This window comes from Podarcis filfolensis (genome assembly GCF_964270895.1).
Source record: "Podarcis filfolensis genome assembly, chromosome: 3".
Lineage (NCBI taxonomy): Eukaryota > Metazoa > Chordata > Lepidosauria > Squamata > Lacertidae > Podarcis > Podarcis filfolensis.
Genome location: NC_139606.1, coordinates 46,685,742 through 46,707,765, shown reverse-complemented (window position 1 = coordinate 46,707,765; position 22,024 = coordinate 46,685,742). Strand labels below are relative to the sequence as shown.

At 40.8% G+C, this 22,024-nt stretch overlaps 1 protein-coding gene across 2 annotated transcripts in view; it reads right to left on the bottom strand.

Moving 5' to 3' along the window:
• Window positions 1-22,024, bottom strand: part of KLHL32 (kelch like family member 32) — a 66,754-nt gene that overhangs the window by 17,830 nt on the left and 26,900 nt on the right. Inside the window, exon 6 of one of the 2 annotated variants that reach the window (XM_083608366.1) lies at window positions 10,221-10,436. The exons of the other annotated variant lie outside the window; for it this stretch is intronic. Coding sequence (XP_083464492.1) covers window positions 10,221-10,436 — 216 coding nt within the window. The remainder of the gene's footprint in view (window positions 1-10,220; window positions 10,437-22,024) is intronic. 2 annotated transcript variants of the gene reach the window in all.

Here is a 22,024-nt window from a genome sequence, read left to right as displayed (position 1 = left end):
ACAAGGGCAGGATCTTCCAAGATCAACATACTAAAACTACATTGCATTGTATCATAAGCAATGGCAGCCAGCAACGCAACAAACCATGGGTGCAAACTGGGTGAAGACAGCTACCATGTTGTCCTGCCTCTTCTCTCAGCTAGCATTTCCACACTGCCTCGGCCTGCTTTAGAAAAACACACACACACACATTTACACACCACCTCACACAGCCTTAACAACATCCTATGAGACATGCAGTTATTTAAAATATGGTCAGATTAATTTTCTACATTCTTATTCCACAGTGTGTGTGTGTGTGTGTGTGTGTGTGTGTGTGTAAGTAAAAATACGTTAGACACAGGTGATAAACAACTATGCTAAGCTGAAGAGAAAATTAAAAGGAGTGTTCTGCTCAATCTGTTGTGCCTTTGAGCACAATCTGAGGGGAAGATTGGAAGCAAAAAAAAGGCAGAGAAAGCTAAAGCGAAGGTCATAGAGTGAAAGAACTTCCTCAGGGCACAGAATAAATTAAATCTCAAGGAAAAAAAATAAAATGCGATTTCCTGAGTGCAAGGCACAAACTCAAAATGACAATGATTGACAGCCAAACTATATCCGTGCAATATCTAAGGCTGCACGTTCTCATTTACCTCAGTGTAGCCAGCAAGCGCCCATTAAACATCCGTCTGATGCCCAAATTAACCTTCTTGGCAAACTGAAAGAGGCACAAACTATCATAATCAACCTTTCATTATCACAGCAGCCTCTAGTTAAAGGGTCAGAATAATTGTGCCATCAGAGCCCTGATTGTTTTCAATCAACAGACGGCTGGAGTGACAGCTCAGTGATGGAGTAGTTTGATGAAACCGCACCAGGCCTAATCAGAGCAGATGAAAGGAAGGCATGATTGGTGCAAATGAACAGTCGTGCCTCTCTTTTTCATTTACAATCTGAAATTACTCTTAAATTTACAGGTCCCCCCCCCCCTTATGAGTACCTCAGAAAGAATATTTGACTTATTATGAGTTCTGACAGTGCAGAGTTATAAAACACAGGTAGGGTTTCCCCCACCCCCTTCCTCCAAGTGGAGGCTTTAAGTGTGTATTCAGCATAATTTTAACAAAATTCACTCTTGAAAAGGCGCAAAATGACTGAAGATTTGCAATGACCTCACCTTTCAGTACTGTTTGATTAGCAGGGCAGTTTATTATAGCTAACAACCTTCACAGTGACAGGAGGGTTTTCTGTAGGGAGGGTGTGTGGAATAACAGCAGCAATAATTGATGGGCAAAGGTCTTTTCTAAATATTTCCTCCTAACCAATTTATTGTCATACCCAGTTTTAAATACGCACATTTACACTGCTTTCCATCTTTGGAAGAACTCAAGGCAAAGATCATTTCTTAACCCAATTAGAAGTCAGCAATTTTGTTCAACATACTAATATTTAAGCATTTGGTTAGGTTGCATCCAATCCAAAATTTGCAATTTTATACGTAGGCACACAAATATATAAGCTTAAATTGCTTAAATTTTATTTGCATGGCTTACAACCTTAAAACAAGTCAAATCAGAACTAATTTTCATTAAAGAGGCCCATAATATGCCAGTTATACCTAAACCACTCAAGTCTCAACTCCTAAACTCTTTCGCACAGCTCTGCATAATTTGACCACATGGTTCCCTGAGATTCCAGCAGCTATTGAAATAAAAACACGAAAAACATAAATCAAAGAAAACCTTTTTGTACTGCTGAACAGAGTAGGTATTTCAAGTGGCGAGCAGCAAGACCCTTTACTTTGTGTTCTTGAGCTGCATCAGATATTTGGCCAATCATACACCTCTACAGTATATCAGCATTCAGGTCAATGCAGCAAAACAAAAGGAGGCTTAGCAGCAGAGATTAATTTGTATCATTTCTACCCAAAGAAGGGCAAGCGTAAGAAGGCTGATGCTGAAAGATATTCACATCCCATAATTTTATATGCATTCTGTACACAGTCAATTAAGTGAACCCACCTTTCCATGTCCTTTTATATACAAACAATTCTACATCCTATCCACATCTACTTCTCACAGGAGTGTCCATGCAATGAAGCTATTATAAGATGGGCACAACCCAGTCAAAGCTAAACATTTTTTTAAAGGCCCTTTAATTCCTATGGTAAATAGTATGCCTTTCCCGCTCCCTTACAGAAATCAGTGGGATTTAAAGAGGCTCAACTGGATCGCAACCAGTGGAAATTACTGTAGGACATGCAAAGGGCAATTCCACATTGTTCTAACTACTGACAGAATGGGGTATAGCAGCTGTTTAAGGCTGGAGAGCACCATAGCAAATTATCTTTTGCGACAAAAAATTTTTTTTCCTTCCAGTAGCACCTTAAAGACCAACTAAGTTAGTTCTTGGTATGAGCTTTCGTGTGCATGCACACTTCTTCAGATACACTGAAACAGAAGTTGCCAGATCCTTCTATATAGTGGAATATCCTTCTATCTTTTGTGAAGCAGTCTTTCCAGTTTCTCATCCCACAGACTCAGTTTTTGAATGGCTGGCAGTGACCACCTGCTGTAGGTTGCTGGGTAGAGGTGTAAGTTGGTCCTAGCAAAGTCTCCAATGGCTACTGGTGCCCTGATGTAAGAGGGGAAGTCTTCCTCTTCAATAGCATCCATCGCCATTTCCATAATTTTGGCAAAATCTATAATGTTTCTGCACGTATGTCAGTTATGTCTGTCTTTTCACTGTCTCTTTCCAAACCAGTTTGCTTCCTTCACCTTAATCTCAAATTTCTGATGGTGCTTCTCCTGCCTATATCAACAGAAACTATTTGGGGAACCTGCAGCCATTTACCTGGAAGAGAACTCCCTAGGGGCTTCTTCCAAGGCAAACAGTGGTGTCTTTGCCACATCAGCAGCCACTACACCAATCATGAGGGACATTCATCTCAAACCTATCTGCATGTCAAGCAACCCAACATTCCTCAAGCTCAGAGCAGATTGCAATTTTTTAACCGGCATAAAAAAGGTCAAAAATAGATGTGAACACACGAGGTAAGCAGCAATACAGCTACAGTGGTACCTCGGGTTAAGTACTTAATTCGTTCTGGAGGTCTGTTCTTAACCTGAAACTGTTCTTAACCTGAAGCACCACTTTAGCTAATGGGGCCTCTTGCTGCCACCGTGTGATTACTGTTCTCATCCTGAAGCAAAGTTCTTAATCTGAAGCACTATTTCTGGGTTAGTGGAGCCTGTAACCTGAAGCGTATGTAACCTGAAGCGTATGTAACCCAAGGTACCACTGTACTTTAACAAACATTCCCACTTTTTGCTAGTATTTTTAAAACAATATCAGATTCTGTTTGGGAGCAACGCAACAGAAAGTGGAGCTTCTGCCTGGCATAGGGAGGGAGGTGCGGGGCTCCGTTGGGTCCAAGATCTGTTCTGCTATATTCCCAAAGTCTATCCAGTTTTTGGAAGGAGGCAGAAAACTCCAGCATCCTGTCAGAGCCCTGGCACCTCCTTCGCAAAGCCCAGAAAGCTTCTGACTGGCTTAGGGAGGGAGGCGCGGTGCTCACGTGTGTGATGTCAGCATGTCACAATGTCACATGCATCACATTGCCCTCATAAGCTGGCACCTCTGGCCCTAACTGTTCCCTTATGAAAAATTTCACCGCATACCACTGCCCTCCTCTGGTCCATCCACTGGACTCCTCCTTGATGAGCTTCACAAAGAAACAGAACGTGCTGCTTACTTCTTCAGCTTTAGAAATAGCTTGATACTATTGGCTAGTTTTGAACTGCAATTTGTTGGTTGCTGCACTTTGTCGTTTATTGTTGTAATTTTATGTCGATATCTTATATTTATTAGTTGCCTATGGAATCTGTGGTTAAGGGACAAAATGTTAATGTTAACTATATGTTTCAAGTATTTATTTTACAGGGTAAGAGTGTGGCGGAGGAAATCACTAAATAAATACTAATACAGGTGGGTAACTTGCAACATCAAAAGGACAGATAAACTCTCCAGCGACAGATTACCAGTTCTTGAGCTCTGGGTCCAGAGAAGCCGGACACAGCCATCAGAGCAGATGAAAGACCTGCACATGGACCTAATTTCTCAGACTGCCATCGTCCACTTTTCTTAGTCACTTCATTCCCTTAGCTCCATAAATTCTGATTTGTGGCTTTTGAGGTTTTTTCTACACAGGTTATCAGGCCCTGCAAGGGCCAGTTTTGTTTTGCTTTTTAATGATTATTATGTCCAGCGTGTTTTGGCTGTGTTTGGAAGTGAATACCTGTTCAAACTACTCAGCTATGAATGGTCATTGGGCAGTCTTTGGCAAGTCGCTGTTTCTCAGCCTGACCTCCCTCACAGGCTTGTTGTGTGGCTAAAATTGCATCCTTGGAGAAAGGTCATGATACAAAACATTATCAATAAAACTACCCTTTTCTTCTTCTCTATTCCATTTCAATAACTATATAATCAGACATCCGATTTCAGATGTACAGTCAGAGCACATTATGAGCTGCCAAGGCAGGGACTACAGCTCAGCACCGCAGGAGATTAGAGCCAGTAATGGTAGCTGCATGAACATTCATGCATTTCCTGATCAGCAGGTTGCAGCAGCCAATTTGGGTTCTTCTTTTCCTTAAGGTCTTGGCAGATAGATGATTACCAAGGCTGTTTTGTAGAACTTTCCGACTGACATAAATGTGTTTTTCCTCCCTTAGGCTGCATCCTCCCTTCTCTATTAGAGCCCAAGTTCACAACAAAATGCTTTGTATTACATGAGCCTCAAAGTGGAAAGCCCAACTACACACACACACTTGCTATCTGTTATCTCCCAGAGTTTTCTCCCATATATATCCACTTTCAGAGTGGCTTTCAAGTTGACAAGCCGTCTCTAACATAGCTAGATTTCACAATTCTTCTCCTAGTCTCCAGCACTGCTACAACATTCAGATTCTCCTAATTACTTCTTCACATATTAGTTTCACTTTTTCCTTACTAAACTATATGCCTTGTTTCCCCCCCACTTCTTCAGAGAGAGAGAGAGATCTTTGGAAAGGGAGGAAAGTCTGAAATTGTAAATATATGGACAGAACAAGAAACTTGTGTCGACTTCTGGGTAAATTAGAAATCTTACAGATGCAACTCAATAAGGGAGGGGTTGAACTTGTACTATAGACAAATAATTCTTCGCGACAGCCCTGTCTCTTACTGCTGCATCAATGGCAGTATGTCAAATGCCACCACGCTGATGCAGAACTAAATGATCGTCACATGACCAGAAAGAGTCAAACTGATGTGCCCGCAGTGATTCATCATAATCATTACCATTATTATTTTATTGTTTATATATCACTCCCTTCTTCTCAATGAAGCTTGGAGCTGTGATGACCTACCTCCCCACAAGTGGTAGTGGTAAGTAGTCGTTTCAGATTTTGAAAAGTGATTTTCATATAGGAATCTACAGGAAGACCTCAAAGCCTGCTTAAAAAGGAAGAAAAGAAAAATCTTTCACAAAAATCAGTGAATTTGGATATCCTTCCTTTGTGGTTAGTTTTAATATTTTTTTTATTTAGAGTTATTTATATCACATTCGCACACACAAATAACTCACACTATAAAAAAATAGGTCAACAATGAAATGAACATAAGTTGCCTATCATTAATGTATCGGGAGGGGGACATAAAGTGCCTTCCAGAATTATTTTTTAAAGCAGGTCTTCAACAGCATCCTAGAAATGATTAGAGAACTCCTAAGTGCAGTCTCGCTGCCTTGAAGGCCCTTGTCCCTGGAATCTAGTGCACCCATCCACAGGACCAGAGACCAGGGCTTTTGATGCCAATTTTAAGACTGACAGGTTACTATGGGCAAAGATGGTCCTTAAAAGAAATACATAAGGACCAGGTTAGGACTTATAAAAGGCTAACATCAGTAACCAATGCTAATTGACCTGCTTTGATGCTATGCCTATCTGTGGGCGTAGGATGCATGGTTATTGGCCTAGAGAGGCGAGCTATCTGTAAGTCTTGGATAACTGCCAGCAAGTGAACTAATGGGAGGCCCTGGCCAAACTGATGTATAACTAATGCATAAATGTTTTCCTGGGTGCAGACAAGTCATGACAAATGCTTGCTGTTTCGGTGTCTGTCCAGAGTCTGTAAAGGCAGCAAGGCTCTGCAGGTTGGTTTGTAAGTCTACATTTTATTCTAAGAAAGCACCAGAACTGATCCCTCTGGCATTCTGGGCATCCTTCTATTGTATCCCTGCATTAAACCCCTCACACTAGCCCTCCTTTGAGCCTGTGAATCAGAACAATTGCATGTGGTCTTAAATATTGGCAGTAGAGCGTAGTGGAGAAAGGAATAAGGATCCACACCCACCCACCCAAAATGGTTCCCACTCCCAGACTCCAAGCTTAACACAGGGCAAAGTCACAACAGGGTAACTTTTGCCCATGGTTGCTATGGACTGCGATAATAAGGAGAAAATGACCTTAACGTTCTTATTGAAAGCAAATGAAATCTAATCAATAAAATGCTTTCAGTCTGCTCATTTAGTTAAATGCACATAGGGCATTTTGGTTCAAAAACACTTAAAACTTTTCAAACTTGTTTATTATCATCAACATCCCTCCTCATCACCCTCACTATTACTAGAAGCGCATATTTCACAGCAAACAAGAAAATACAGAACTATATACTGAAAGACTTTTCCTTGCAGCTCAGTGCTTAGTTGAGATAACTTCTATGCGTAGTCAGACCTCAATAGTGTTCAAAAAGTCAGATATATATTTTTCGTCTAACTACCTGAACCTGAATCTACATTGGCGGTGAGTCATCGCTTCAGTGACACAGTGGAGGAATTCTTTATGCCTAGACAATATTGCCATCCACTCCAGGGGTCCTGCCCTTGGGAAACGAAAGGAGGAGATACACCATTAAAATTTTGGCCGATGCTTATTGGAAGCTCAGCCAGGGGATGATGCCTTGGGGTGGAATACTAAATCAGAGTTATTCCTGTGCATGCATGTGCATACACAACATGGCTACATATGGCATTGCCAATGTCACACCGATTAATGTGCTATAGTAACCAAAGAGTAATATTCCTCATAAGCTTCTCTAATACATACTCCCCCCCCCAATCATTTGGGCCAATTTCCTCTTCCTTTCCTGGCACCTCCTGCACTGTTGTTGTCCTTTAAGACACGGGGTGGGGATTTGTCAAAGTCAATGAGCACTTTATTAAAGGGAGAGTGCTCAGTAATGAACAATTCAGCAATTTAATGAGATTCTGTAGCTCTGTCTCCAGCCTGTATATCAAGTTTCACTTCTATAAAGCACCCTGACACTAATCCTCTGGCATACCCAATCTTCACCCTGGGCAGAATATTAGATTCTTCCATGGTATATTGCATTACCAGTATAACCTTAGCAAAAATGATGAACTTAACTACACTTGAGGCAACAGAGCAGGCCTGATTTGATTTTCTTGTATTGGGTTGACTATGAGGGAATTACTTATTTACTAAGATAAAGCAAAAACAGTTCCTTATTGCCCACTGAAAGCTTGAATTGGCAAATATTTATGTATGTCTTAATTCATTCTGGAGGACCAGAATGAAAATATATATATATTTGCCCACAGCAGTAAAATAGCTTAAATATTCTACGTAACAGCATTAGTAACCGTTAGAGAGGCAATTATGATAACACCTAAAGTGGTCAGTGTACAGTTTGCTGCCACTCAGAAAACAGCACATTAACCACTGAAGAACACAGTGCTAGCTGCAGAATACACACCCTTTTTTTTTCATGAGGGTTTCCTTTCTGGAAACCTAAAATACACCAAAGAAAACACCTATTGTCGTCCTTCAGTACAGGAAGAGAGACACATTTTATGAAAATACAGGGCTGCCTTAGACACCCTGGAACATGGTTAAATGGTTCTCCTGAAGGCACAAATTTTATGCTCACTGCTCAAAAAAGGTATACAAGTGGCAACCATTTTGCGCACATTCAACTGACGTGCAACTGCCTATGTGACAGTCCTTTTGGATGAGGGGGGGAAACAGGGGCAAGGCAGGTTTATGCATGTTCCACCAATGAACACGGGGGGCAGGAATGGAGCCTCTCCCCAAAATAGTCGCCACCTGTACCCACTATTCCATCCTTCTAAAACAACAGTAAAACACCAAGACTGGCTACCACCCATCCACTGCTCTAAACACTTGCACAAGTAGCCCTTCCATCTGGCCCAGTTCTGATGGAATTAACTGCAATTAATCCAGAATGCGGCAGCTAGACTGGTGACTGGGAGTGGCCGCCGGGACCACATAACACCGGTTCTGAGAGATCTGCATTGGCTCCCAGTACGTTTCCGAGCACAATTCAAAGTGTTGGTGCTGACCTTTAAAGCCCTAAACGGCCTCGGTCCTGTATACCTGAAGGAGCGTCTCCACCCCCATCGTTTAGCCCGGACACTGAGATCCAGCGCCGAGGGCCTTCTGGCAGTTCCCTCATTGCGAGAAGTAAGGTTACAGGGAACCAGGCAGAGGGCCTTCTCGGTAGTGGCGCCTGCCCTGTGGAACGCCCTCCCAGCAGATGTAAAAGCAATAAACAACTATTTTACTTTTAAAAGACAACTGAAGGCAGCCCTCTTTAGGGAAGTTTTTAATGTTTGATGCTGTACTGTTCTTAATATTCAGTTGGAAGCCGCCCAGAGTGGCTGGGGAAACCCAGCCAGATGGGCGGGGTATAAATAAATTATTATTATTATTATTATTATTATTATTATTATTATTATTATTATTATTATTATGTCCTGCTAAACAAGAATGTGTCCCAGTGTCCATTGAGTGTGAGGAAAGATCCTCTCTTTGCAATTTTAATTGTTAGACTCAGATTTTGCCGAGTGATTTTATTGTACTGAACCTTTCAGAATTTTGTCTATATGCCAATAAAGGTTTGAGATTGAATATTCACCCCTTCGAGAAGGGCAAAGGTGGTTATACTAAGGTGCTGCCAAGTCACTCTGTTAAACGCTCCTCATGCATAGGCACTATGGAATGTCCTAGTAAGAAGTGCCCACTTGCAAGAAGAGCCTATTAGCATTGTAGCCCAGTTCAGAAACTTGGTGACGCCACACAATTCTCAGGAATAGGATGCGGGGGTGTCCAAGGATCTGTGAACTATTGGAGTTCATGTGGACATACACATTTCATGAACCAGTCCCTTTATCATCATCACTGAGGTTGTTGCTTTAAACCCTGCCCTTCAACAAATTTCCAATAAGCATAAGCTCGTATTGGGAAAATAATACACTAATGCAAGAGGTGTAAGCTATACTATGTGCTACTGTAGTTTAAGATGCTTACACTAGATTTTCTGGCTTCCATTATATCTATATCTATATTGCATCTCTTCCTTAGCAAAACACATTTCAGGGATGGCACTGCATTTTTGTCTCATTGCAAACCAGATTACACTGAACACCAAGGGGCAGCACAACAGTCTCTCATCTTAATAATTTAGACCACACAATTATGCAACAAAGCAGAGAATGTGATCTCCCAAATGATTTTTTTTTAGATCAAACTAACATATTTTGCAGATATAAAAACCAAGCATGCAACCCTTCCCAATGTATTAAGAGGTATCTAAAGGATGTAACAGAGGTCACCTTCAGAACACATGGATGGACACTCAGTGCATTAGGACATTACACAAAATAGGCCACCTAGCAGTTCGAAAGCACATCAAAGTGCAAGTAGATAAATAGATACCGCTCCGGTGGGAAGGTAAATGGCGTTTCCGTGTGCTGCTCTGGTTCACCAGAAGCAGCTTAGTCATGCTGGCTACATGACCCGGAAGTTGTCTGCAGACAAACACCGGCGCCCTCGGCCTGTAGAGTGAGATGTGCACGCAACCCCAGAGTCATCTGCTACTTACGGTCAGGGGAACCTTTACCTTTATCCTTGCCCAGCTCTCCCCCACCCCAGGGTTTGGTCATGAAGCATGAGTTCTGCTGGAACAGCACTCCATTGCACACGGTCACAATTCCTCAGTACACAGCCACAGTCAGATTGTGTGTCAATAATTTTCATCTGTTGCTTCCACAAAAAAACGTGATTTGTTCTTAATCATTTTCTTTTCTGTAATGCTCAAGGGTCCACAGTACTAGTCCTCCTACAGTTTAACATACACTTACACTTATCTTTGCACTTTACCTGCCAAATTTGTTCTTCGCTCAGTGATGTGAGTCGGTCACTCTTCAAGACCTCTCGGATGAGGCAGTATGGTAGCGTCAGGACTTCTTCTGGGTGGTTCTTCTGTAGCTCAGATAGGTGTTTTACCAAGAAGTCAACCACTGCTTTTTCCAGTAAAGTGAGGTTAAATAGGTCAGCAAGTTTATATAGGTCCAAGTAATTAAAGCTATTTAACTCCTGGTCAAATAAAAGAAGAAGAAAAATTAGGAGTACAAAGTTCAAGCAGAACTGAAAAACTCTGCAATGTGTTCAAACACTGCATATTTATGGTAAAGAAGAAAACATGGTAATCCAAATTAATCCCAAATAAACCCTACCTTGTTCCCATATGAAATAATTCATTTATCTACAGACAAAGAGACATTTTAGGGGCCAGAATGGGAAGGTACAGTACCAACTTAGGGACCAACACCTGCTGATTCACAAAAGAAGAAATGAGAGACAGATTAGCTAGTGTGTAAATCAATCAAATTTCTTTTGTAACAGGGAAATTTGAGAACAATCTACAACAGCTGTCACACCTTCCTTGGCTTTGGGTGAAGATGATGATTTGAGGGGGTTTACATTAGCAGAAGATCCCTCAGGAAGCCTGGTCTTTCTTAGGGTGGTTTAGAACAGAGTTATAGGGGAAGAAATTCCACCTAGTCCCTGAAAGAGCATCCAGAAGATGAAATGGCTCTGTTTCAGAGAAAATATATTAAAAACAATCCACATATGGTATCATGCCCTGATGAGATTTAATGTATCTGCTACCATGTCCCCAGTTTTGGGAGAGGCCTAGTGCTAGGGTCTGAAGAAGTTATAGCCAGCAGGGCACATATATTCATCTCTGGTGGAGTGCCCACAGTTTTTGAGATTTTGGGATACAATATCCCAATGTCATAACTTGAAAAAGTACAAGGCTGAAATGTGATGAAAAAATAATGGATTCAAGTGTTCAGACAATTATCGGTTGATGTTGTTTAAGATGTCAGGTCCTTTGAATAACTAAGATAATGGTGATGAGACCCATAATGAGAAAAAATATTCTGCCATCATGCCATTGCAGTTGCTGAGTCTTTTCTTTTGGCTGGAGTTATTTGTTTGCTGATGTTTCTATTTGATTCAAGTAAATAATTGTGGTTCTCAATGTTATTATTTTTAAGTGTGGGAGATGACTTCAGATGAAGAAGCCCTTCTCTTATTTCAAAATAAATTTGTGTTTCTTTAACAGTGCACCCCATACAAGGCTTCTGGAAATTCAGGAGAGTTTCAAAAGCAGGTTGGAATCTACCATTCCAAGTTTTAAAAAGATCAAATGGGGAGAGCCCAGTCCTTGGGCTCATCTAATGCAGCTCTTCAAATCCTGGCCAGTGTGAAAAGAAAAAATTATTGATATTAGCTATCACAAGCACTCCCCATATTTTCTATACTGGCATGATATACTGTTATCACATTTTATTCTTGCAGTAACCCTGTAGGAAAATCAGGCCACAGTACAGTGACAGGCTGTGTAGACATTTGAACCCATGCCTCCCAAGTTCACTGTTCCACACTCACTTCTCTATAAACTATGCTTTCACTCAGTGTTTCTCAAACTTAGGCCCCCGGGTGTTGTTGGATTACAACTCCCACCATCCCTAGCTAGCAAGGGATGATGGGAGTTGTAGTCCTGCTTTTTAACCACTGTTTTAACCACTGGGCTGCAGCTATCAGCTACCTCTCTTCTACATATGGTCAGTCTGATAAACAACTTGAATGTGGAGCTTTTAAGGATCTCAAACTTTGTCCCACATTATTATTTTAAACAGCACCGAGTCCTTGCCCACTCAGGATACAAGAACTTTAGTTCTGAATTCCACAGCCAAGGAAGCTAAGTATATCAGCCTCCTCCAACAAAATTCACTCCATTGTAATACCAATCACTTCTTCAGCTTAAAATTATACACTGCGATACACTGCTACCCAGCTGATGAAGCTGCATGCCAAAAAATGTCATGCTGAGATTGTGAGATGTATATTACTGATCAGATAACCCACCTTCCAATCAGCAATAGGGCTTTGGAAGCATAATGACATGACAAAAGTACAGGAATTGTCTGCAGGAGTTGAACTTTTTATCTTCTTTTGGTACCGACCCCCCTAAAAATATATTAAGGCAGTTATCTGAAACATAGCAATCTAAACTGCCTCCTTGGAATGCATTTCAAAACAAAAATGTTATAGGAACAGTAGTATTTTTTAAGACATCTACTAAAAAGTAATTCGGTTCAAAAATGCAGTTATAGTTGTTAGGAGCAATCCAGAACTGACCATAGCTTGTGATAGCAATTTCACTTTCAAATGCTTTACCATTTTATTATTATATATGTTACATTGAAGTCCAATGACATACACATGTGAAAGTCTGGACCATCAAACTATTTATTGATTGTTCTATATAATGTATACCATCAACATAGCTCTATTCAACTTTTGTGCTTGCCTGCAAATTCAGAGGTACACACTAATGAATAATGTTGACAATCACTGGTTGGCTTCCCCATCCCTGTTTCCTGTTTTGTTACTCCCATAATCTCATATAGGTTTGTGATACTACAGAGAACTCAGGTGGGAGCAGTTTCCTTCAACTTGTCCTCAGGTGTTGCACTAGCCTACCAGACACCCAGATCTCTCTCGTGGGTCAGGCGGATAATTTATAGGTCCACTGCCAATCATCAATTCTCAGTCACCAATGATAGCCAGGTTTCCTGCAGGCTGCAATAAATTATATCACTATTAGCTATTGGGTACCTTTGTAAGAAAATGGGGCACATTAAACTAAGGAGGAGAATGCCAATACTAAATGTTGCTCTACTGATGCATGTTCAAATGGCACAACCCAGCCAAAGCATGCTTAACCCTACTCATGTCAAACTTATAAAAATAAGTGAGGTTTACAATATTTATCATTGACTGGATTATGCCGTTTCTTAATTCAGTGACTGGATCCAGACTTTGGTCCTGCCAGGAAGAGCATTCTCTGAGTGCAATTCTGCTCAGAGTATAGAGTAATATGGAAGGTGATACTTGAGGTTGCAGGGGAAGGGAGGAAATCAAAGTTCCCCACTGCAAGCACTGGTTCAAAATACTTACATGATCAGAAGGAGCTTTTCCCATCTAACACATGCTTTTTATTACTATTTATTCATGCAGTGATTAGCCTGGTTGGTTAAAATGTGATCGAGCGTACATAATTTAATAACACTTTAAACTGGCTGCCATTTTTAACTCCTCTTTATTTTATTGTGATATTGGTTGCTTGTTTATGAATTAGTTCGGAGAGGAGTTGTTCTGAATTTTACTGTTAATTGCCTTAGGCATTTTTTTTAATGGAAAGGTGGAGTATAAATGTAAAGAAGCGAAGCAAAATACTCTAGTGTTTTGCTTCATGAAAATGCTCTCATAGCTTGTGAATGCGTGTCAATTCTTTTCAAACTCTGTTTTAAAATTAATTCAATCATCTGTATTCTAGAAGCCTTACTGAAAATATCATAGGAACTTTTACACACGGCTGCAACCCTCTGAACACTTACATTGGGAACATATCTTAAAGTTGGAAGGTACTTCATCTAGTCCAACCCACAAGCCAATAAAAAAAATGCAACTAAATTCAGGGGGGTTTACTTTAAAAAGTAAATGTGAACAGGATTGGGTTGCAGAAAGGTTTAAACCGTGAGCGTGCACTTAAAAAATCTTATTGCATCAGATTAGCAGAACTTCTACAAGAGAGCTTGAAGGATATTTTTCAAAGTGCCCACACCCCTAATAAATGATATATATGAGTCCAGTGAATTTGTATGGCTCACAGCACTGCAAATTATACTGTACCTATGGCTCTCAACATATACACATTACATATGCCAAAAGAGACACCAACTACAGTGTATAGGAAAATACTCGTCAACATTCTATTTTAGTATTATTTCATATCACTTGTTTTCCTTTATATGTTTAAGAAAAGCACTGCATGTGCCACCGAAAGGATGTATGTAAGTAAGAGGCTGATAAATGAGAGTTAATCACAACCAAGTACACAGCAGAGTACAATATACCTCTGTTCCTGTGTGCTGTGCTATAAAAAGAAAAGAAAAACACAAGGAGAACTAAGGGGAGAGACTGCATTTCTTTATGACCTTATTTGAAAGATAAACTCCTTAGGGAAATACAATTTATTCAGATTATCAAGACCCTGCTGTGCAAATCTACAATCTGGGAGCACACTACAGAGATCAAAAAATATTTACTTTATTCTGTTGGGTATAAAAGCTTCTAATGAATGCATAATTAAGACAGGAAAAAGTGTATACAGCTTTAGAAATTCCATCGCTCAGCCAAGCCATTAATATCCAAGGCATCATACCCAGTTGTTACTCCACCTGCTTTGTTTTTGGATTACAGAATAATTATAAATCAAGGTATTACGTGATTTTCCATCCATATACCAGCAGCCCTTCCTATACGCAAACATGATGCACTGAAGGTGATTTTGCCCCTCCTTTCATCAGTTCCAAGATGAAACGATAATTCAATTTAAAATATCAAAAAGTGTATATACTGCAAACTACCAGCTAGAGGTACAGAGTTTGTATACATATCTGAACAGCAATAAAGAGATAGTTTTATCTTTAACTGGTTGCATTTTATGACAATAGATACTGACTAATAAGAAATAGGTAATATACTAAAATTATGTGGAAACCATATATAAAATCCTATCTACAGAGATTAACCTCCTCCCCCAAATATACACAAACACACGCAGAGAGAAAGACCGAGCGCACTTGGCAAACCAACGTCCATCCTATATTAAATGCCAGCTTTTTATTTGACTATATAATCAAACACTATCTACACCTTAGATTTGGCAAATCAACATATATATAAGAAAACCAGTCCCTTTCAAAATCACTACAATTTCCAGCATTTTATATCATTTGCCACACCATAGCTGTATTAACCCTGCAGAGGCTTAATTGCAAACTCGCATCTATTGCAGCATAATATCCACACAGGTAGGCATACTTTCTGCGGCAAAAAGCGACCATGAAGCTCCTCTACAAACCTCATTGACATAATTAGGATTTATGCAAATATCTCAAGTGTTCTTGGGTATCTTCCATTCATTTCAACTGATATTTAGGCAGATAAATTCCTAGGAGATCTATCATGTCATTGATAAATAATACAACAATAATGTATCCATCACCTATTAACCAAATCTTCTAGGAAGCACACAGCTTGGATCAAATTATAAAACGAAACATCCAATGAGATAAAGGAACATTAGCCCAATTCAACGTAGGATTAAAAATATTAAAATACGTTAAAAGGCCTGGGTAGACAGAAAGACCATGGCCCAATGCTGACAAGATGTCATTATAGACATCGAGTGGGCCACTCTAGGGAAAGGGGGGCACCACTGAAAAGCTGCCCACCCCTAGGGTTGCCATAGGTCCAGACATATCCAAAATACTGCAGTCGGCAGCAGTGTCCGGGCAAAAATGGAGAAAAAATTCCGGGGAAATCTGCCCGTGTTGCAGTGCTGTTTTTGCCACCCCCCACAAAAAAAATAGTTCAGATACAGGGTTGTGTTGTTGTTGTTGTTTGCAATTTTGCCCAAAAAGCTAAGCAAACAACTTTTCTGTCCAGATTTTCACTGTTTTAAATAGGGCAACCCTCCCCACCCCAGATTAGAAGCACCATTTGGGTTCCCAAACTGCCTTTCCCTATATCTTTCCTGCTAAAAATGCCCCCCTCCCTTCTAATCCTAGTCAAGTCATGTGCTTTAATACTAACCCATGGTTATCTTTAACTTGGCTTTGCACAATCCCATCATTATCATTAACATTGTTTCAGATGTTATGCTAATCACAGTTAACTGAAAAAGAGATGAGGAAGGTGGGGTACAGGAGATAGAAAAGAGGAAGTCTGCATTTCCACAGGAGACTTTTGCTCTCTTAGCTGTGGTTCAGAGATTGAGAGAACCAGTCCTGTGAAAACCATTACTGTTCCCAATATTTCACACCCTGCGCCATATCTTCCCTGCTAAGTTTCCTTTCCAGATTTGGCACTCTTTGTATGCTCAGGGCTGCAACCAGCAAGGGCTCTTCTCATGTGGCAATCTGTTTCCACCCACAGATCCTGCTTTTTTCTTTGAGGCAGGGGTCTTCAGGATATTTCAAAACCTTCTTGACTGCAATGGCACAATAGAGCTTTGATGGCCTGCAGATACATTTTAGAACCTACTTCTTCAGCCTGATTACCCAACTTTAAGATACACTTTCTCTGCTCCCTACCGAGATTCCTGCATTGCAGGGGGTTGGACTAGATGGCCCTTGGGTCCCTTCCAACTATATGATTCTATCAACCCAGACCTTGCCAACAAGAGCAGATTATTCGAATTTCATATGTACTTTTCATTAATTCATTCCAAGTACTGAACATGTGTTCTTATTTTTGTGGTGCAGGTTTCATATTTGATTGGGGCTTTACTTTATGTAAGCATGAATATATATATATATATAGAGAGAGAGAACAGAAGTCCTAAGGCCCACCTAATAAGTTTCCCACTTTGCTAAAAGCAAAGCAGATTATCACTTCTATTTTAGGCTGCCAAAAAGAATAATCACTCAAAACCCAGCAAGCATCTGACAGACATCTGAAGATGAACTTATTCTTTTCCCATCTTAACCTTTCTCAGTAGCTTTTGGATGAGAAACAAGATTTAAAATATGAAGGCTACTCATTCTTCAGAGATGTCTATTAACATGGATAAAAACCAATTTAAAAATTTTGTGCATGTGGGTGGATAGGACTGGGGAAGCTGAAATAAAATATTCCTCCATTTCTTTCCAAGAGCTAAAAGGGCTACATGCATCTGGTACTCATATTTCCTATTCTCTCACATTAGAGAAGCAAGTCTCCTCTTTCAGGTCACGTATCCCACATAAAAGTGCTAAACTAATGCCGTTTAATGACAAATTAATGTCCATGAATAAAAAATACACCTCTAATAGCATAGAGTAATTTGCCATTACAATATCATCATTGGACATGCCCCTGGTTTAATACGATGTATTTAATTCATAACTTAATGAGTGATATATAAAAAGAGAGAGATGAACCCTGCAATTACATTTATGTGAGTCTGTCACCTTATTTGTAAAACCTTAGAGTCATTTACATTCAAATTAGAACAAATGAGTGATTTCACAAAGTGCAATGATAAATGACCACTGCTGCACAAGACAGGGCTGTATTTCCTGTGAAACCGTTAACAGTTCCCCATTATTTGTTAAAAATTACAATGCATATTGCCCAGTGTTGTGTGAATAATGACTTTTTTACTGATTAGGTCACAAGACTAATATGGAGCAAAATAAATAATTTCTTTTCATTTTTGTTCTTTCTGACGCTTTAATTTATTCAAACAAGTGGGCTTACACTGCCACCTACTGCATAGTAGTGAGTATTGTGGGGATTCCAGAGTCTTTCAAGACAAAACAAAATACACCCCAATCATCTATAATACCGGTTTTGTTGTTTTAAAATCTGAAACCTTCCCACCCATCCCAAGTCAAGTGAGACTCCCCTCTGCTCAAATGCTGGCTGGAAAATTACAGGACATGTAATATTTGCACGTACCAACCAGTTCCACTTGACAAATGAAACACAAATTGTGATAAAATGGATGAATATATGTATATATAGTACACGTCATTATCATTCGGCAAATATCTGAATGAATGAAATCAACATGCAGTTCCTAGATGGATGTCCAAACGCATGCTTATTGCTTCATGAGTCACACCACCATCACAGATCAAACATCACAGGCAGTGTGTCTTGTGATTCCCTTCTCCCCTGCCTTTTCAAAATGACAGACAAGCAGGAAAATTGTGTGCTCCATGAAATCTGCCACTTTAAGCAACTGCCACAGGGCAAGACCTACATCACAGTTGCTACCCCTGAACCTAGCACCTTTCAGTCAGCAGATGTTCACAGGTTCAAAAACCAAGTTATGGGGGGAAACAACCTGCCTTTAAAACATTATTTGCCGTCTTGTAAGGACTGCATGAATGCAGACGCTTAACAAAAGCTCCCGCCAGCCCATGTGGATTGTAGCACAGCACCTTTTGAAAGATTAGTTCCCTGCACATGTTAAACTATGAATTAGCCTAACTATATAGACTTCAGTTGTATCATAAACTAAGCCCCAGTGTCTAATCAAGTCTTTCTATCAAGGTAATAAAAGCTCCCGAGAAGAAAAACCGCAACACTTTCCAGCACTTCTCCTTGCCTGCCAGTAGTAATTCAGATAACAGAATGTAAAAATAGAACATATTGCTGTGATTGTTACTGCTTCTTAATAAAGACAACAGCACTGTATCGAAGAGTCACTCTACTGGACTTCTCTACAGCTGTTGCCACCATAAATTCCTGTCCACATTCTAAGAGGGGCATGGGGCGAAAAGAAATCCTGCAAATCTTTCTAGTCCTTCAATTCAGAAATTCAAGATTAAAACCAAACCCTCGGGAATCCAGCAAACTTCAACACAGTTCAGTGTTGCTTAATTAAAACACTGAGCAACTAATGAGTCGGCAAAAGTTCTAAGGAATTCATGACATTATATACCTTCCAGTTCCTAATTCTCTGGCCAGCTAGTTGTCTACATTAGCTGTATCCTTGAGACCAACCTTCATACCACATAGAAGACAATGCAGTAATCTAATACATGAACACCTATGGTTAAATTATACCAATCCAAGAATGGTGGTAGCTGCCTTATTAGCTGCAGCTGGTTAAAGGCACCAAGGAACACCTGGGGTTCCAATAACTGGGTCTACAACAACCTGCTCCTTTAGAAAGAGTGCAGCCCCATCCAGGCCCGTTCCCTGGACCTGTGAATAGTTCACCCAGTTCAGATGTCATAGAGAAATAGAGTTGGGCATCATAAGCATATTGATCATAAAGGTAAAGGTAAAGGGACCCCTGACCATTAGGTCCAGTCGTGACCGACTCTGGGGTTGCGGCGCTCTTCTCGCTTTACTAGCCAAGGGAGCCGGCGTACAGCTTCTGGGTCATGTGGCCAGCATGACTAACCCGCTTCTGGCGAAACCAGAGCAGCGCACGGAAACACTGTTTACCTTCCCGCCGGAGCGGTACCTATTTATCTACTTGCACTTTGACGTGCTTTCAAACTGCTAGGTTGGCAGGAGCTGGGACTGAGCAACGGGAGCTCACCCCGTCGCGGGGATTCGAACCACCAACCTTCTGATCGGCATTCCTAGGCTCTGTGGTTTAACCCACAGCACCACCCGCATCCCTATATTGATCATACCTCACTCCAAATCTCCTAATGACTAATTCCAAATACGATTTGATGTTAAACAGCACTGGAGATAATATGGTGTCCTTCAGCACCTGTAGCTCCAGAGCCAGGGGGGATGAGAAACACTTGTACAACGTTATCTTCAGGATTGGCCACACTAGTGTCTCCTTCAAGGTGGAAGGCACCACCCCACCCCCACTTAAAAACACCTAGCTCCCCACCTCCAATCTAGCTTCAATCAGCCATGAAAGACAAGGATCAAGAGGATATGTGGTTGGGTGCATACTTGCAAGCACTTGGCACATGTTGTTGGGCTGCAAGAACTGAAACTGATCTCACATTGAAAGGTTTGATGGAGCATTGGAAACCTTACTAGAAGTTGTGTCAACCATGGCATCAAGCTCACTACCAAGGCAGGTGACTGCCCTCAAAACACGCAGCAAGGAAATCACAAAGGGTCTCTGAGGTGTCCTGGGTGGGTTCCATCTACCAATATAAGTCTCAAGAGCTCCACTGGGCAATTACTCAATGATCCAATGGAGTAGGCCTGCTTCATTGTTTTCATCACCACTAAGTAGGCACCATTATGTGCTCTAACTCATGCTTGGTCAACTTTGCAGTGGTACTTTCACCATCCGCTCTAGCAGTCATGCAGCCTATTTAATAGCACATAGCTCCGCAGTATACCGGGGACAGGATTTACCCCACAGTGTCAGAGAGGACACTATCTCTGATTTCCATACCACCAATGGTATGCATGCTGCAGTCTCTCATGACAACAGTTCCCAACACCACACTACAGTAAACCAACACAGCTGGGAAAGCTGCTGGGCAGTAGGCTAGGTGGTAAACCAGCAAGGCCAGTCCCCAGAAGGAGAAGTCAGCTCCTATCCCAGATCCTCTAGTCTATGTTGATGCTGCACAAAGTACCAGACAAGCAAAGCTGGGCAAAATCCACTCCCCCCAGCTCACCCACCCAGGTCTTGGAGATAAACGCCAGATTGGCTCCTTCATCCACTATCAAAACTAGCAGACACATAATGGAAAGGCATCTGAATCTTATCTCTATACATAAAATGCAATACAGAAGCATCAACATTTAGAATGAGAAAACTGGGGTGACTTGATGAAGGTTTAAAAGATCCCAAATGGACAATGTTTTTCTTGAAACCAAGCACAAAATAGTGGCAAGCTTCCAAGCTTTTCAATAGTTTTCATCAGGCAAGATGTTCACAAGAGTAATGCAACAACAACAATAAAAAGCGTTAGGGCTGGTTAATGTTATTCTAGATTCGCTGTACCCTATACAAACCCTATGGCAAATATAGTGGAATCGCCACAAGGGGAAACAGTTATCTCGCCACTTCAAACTGCAGCAATAGATCAGACAAGATGAGTGCCATTGGTTCTACTTCTCTTGCCTTCAACCCAGTAATCTGCAGGCAAAAAAATAGAGGGAAAAGAGCACCCTAAAGCCATAGAAATGATGGGCTGAGACAGCCATTTGCTCATTTTTTGGCAGCCCTGTAAGTAACTTCTATGTTGAAAGAGGGGGGACCATTATATTGCAGAGGGGGTAGCTAATCATTTGTGAAGTTGCAGACACCCACCAGCGAGTGCTCCAGATGCTCTGTGAACCACCTTTCGCAAAGCATTCACTTTTGTGACAAAAGCACTGAGAAAAGAACTATTACAATTCAGTGATTCTTTATTTATTTTATGTTTTGCAGAAAAGGAACAGTTTCCAGGTCCCAAAAATGCTGTTTTAAAATGACTTTGCATTCTACGCACCAAAATGTCTTTTATCTGAAAAGGTTTGGGTAGATCCCTGTTGCTGAAACAATGCTCTGCAGGAACCCTGCAATATAGCTGTTTACTTGTACAGAAAGTACATAGGCAATATTGACCCTCTTTAGCCTAAAGAATGGAGAGGAAGGTGCACAGATGGAGATAGGAGCAGGGTACTTAAAGCACCACCTAAGCCATGAAGGTCTAAACATAGCACTATGAATTGGACCTCAAAACAGACTGGAAACCAGAGCATTTGGCATAGCACAGGTGAATCATTCTCATAATGTGTATAGATGTACTTGTGTTTATTGTAATTGTTTGAGTGTTTTGATTGTGTTTGTAAGTCACTTTGAGAAATTTATATGAGTAACCTGACAAAATAATAATAATTATGTCCAGTTCCAGTTAGTAATCTAAACAGCAATATCCTGCACTAATGGAAGTGTTTGAACAATCTTCAAAGGCAGCCACATGTGCCACACATTACAGTTGTCTTCTCTGGAGAACACAGGGGCATATACCTGATTTCTGCCTCCCCATTCCCAAAAGAAATCCGTCCTGTACAGATCAAAGGCTAAACAGAAGTCCAGTTCAAAGTCTTAATCAAGGTATTGTGTAGCT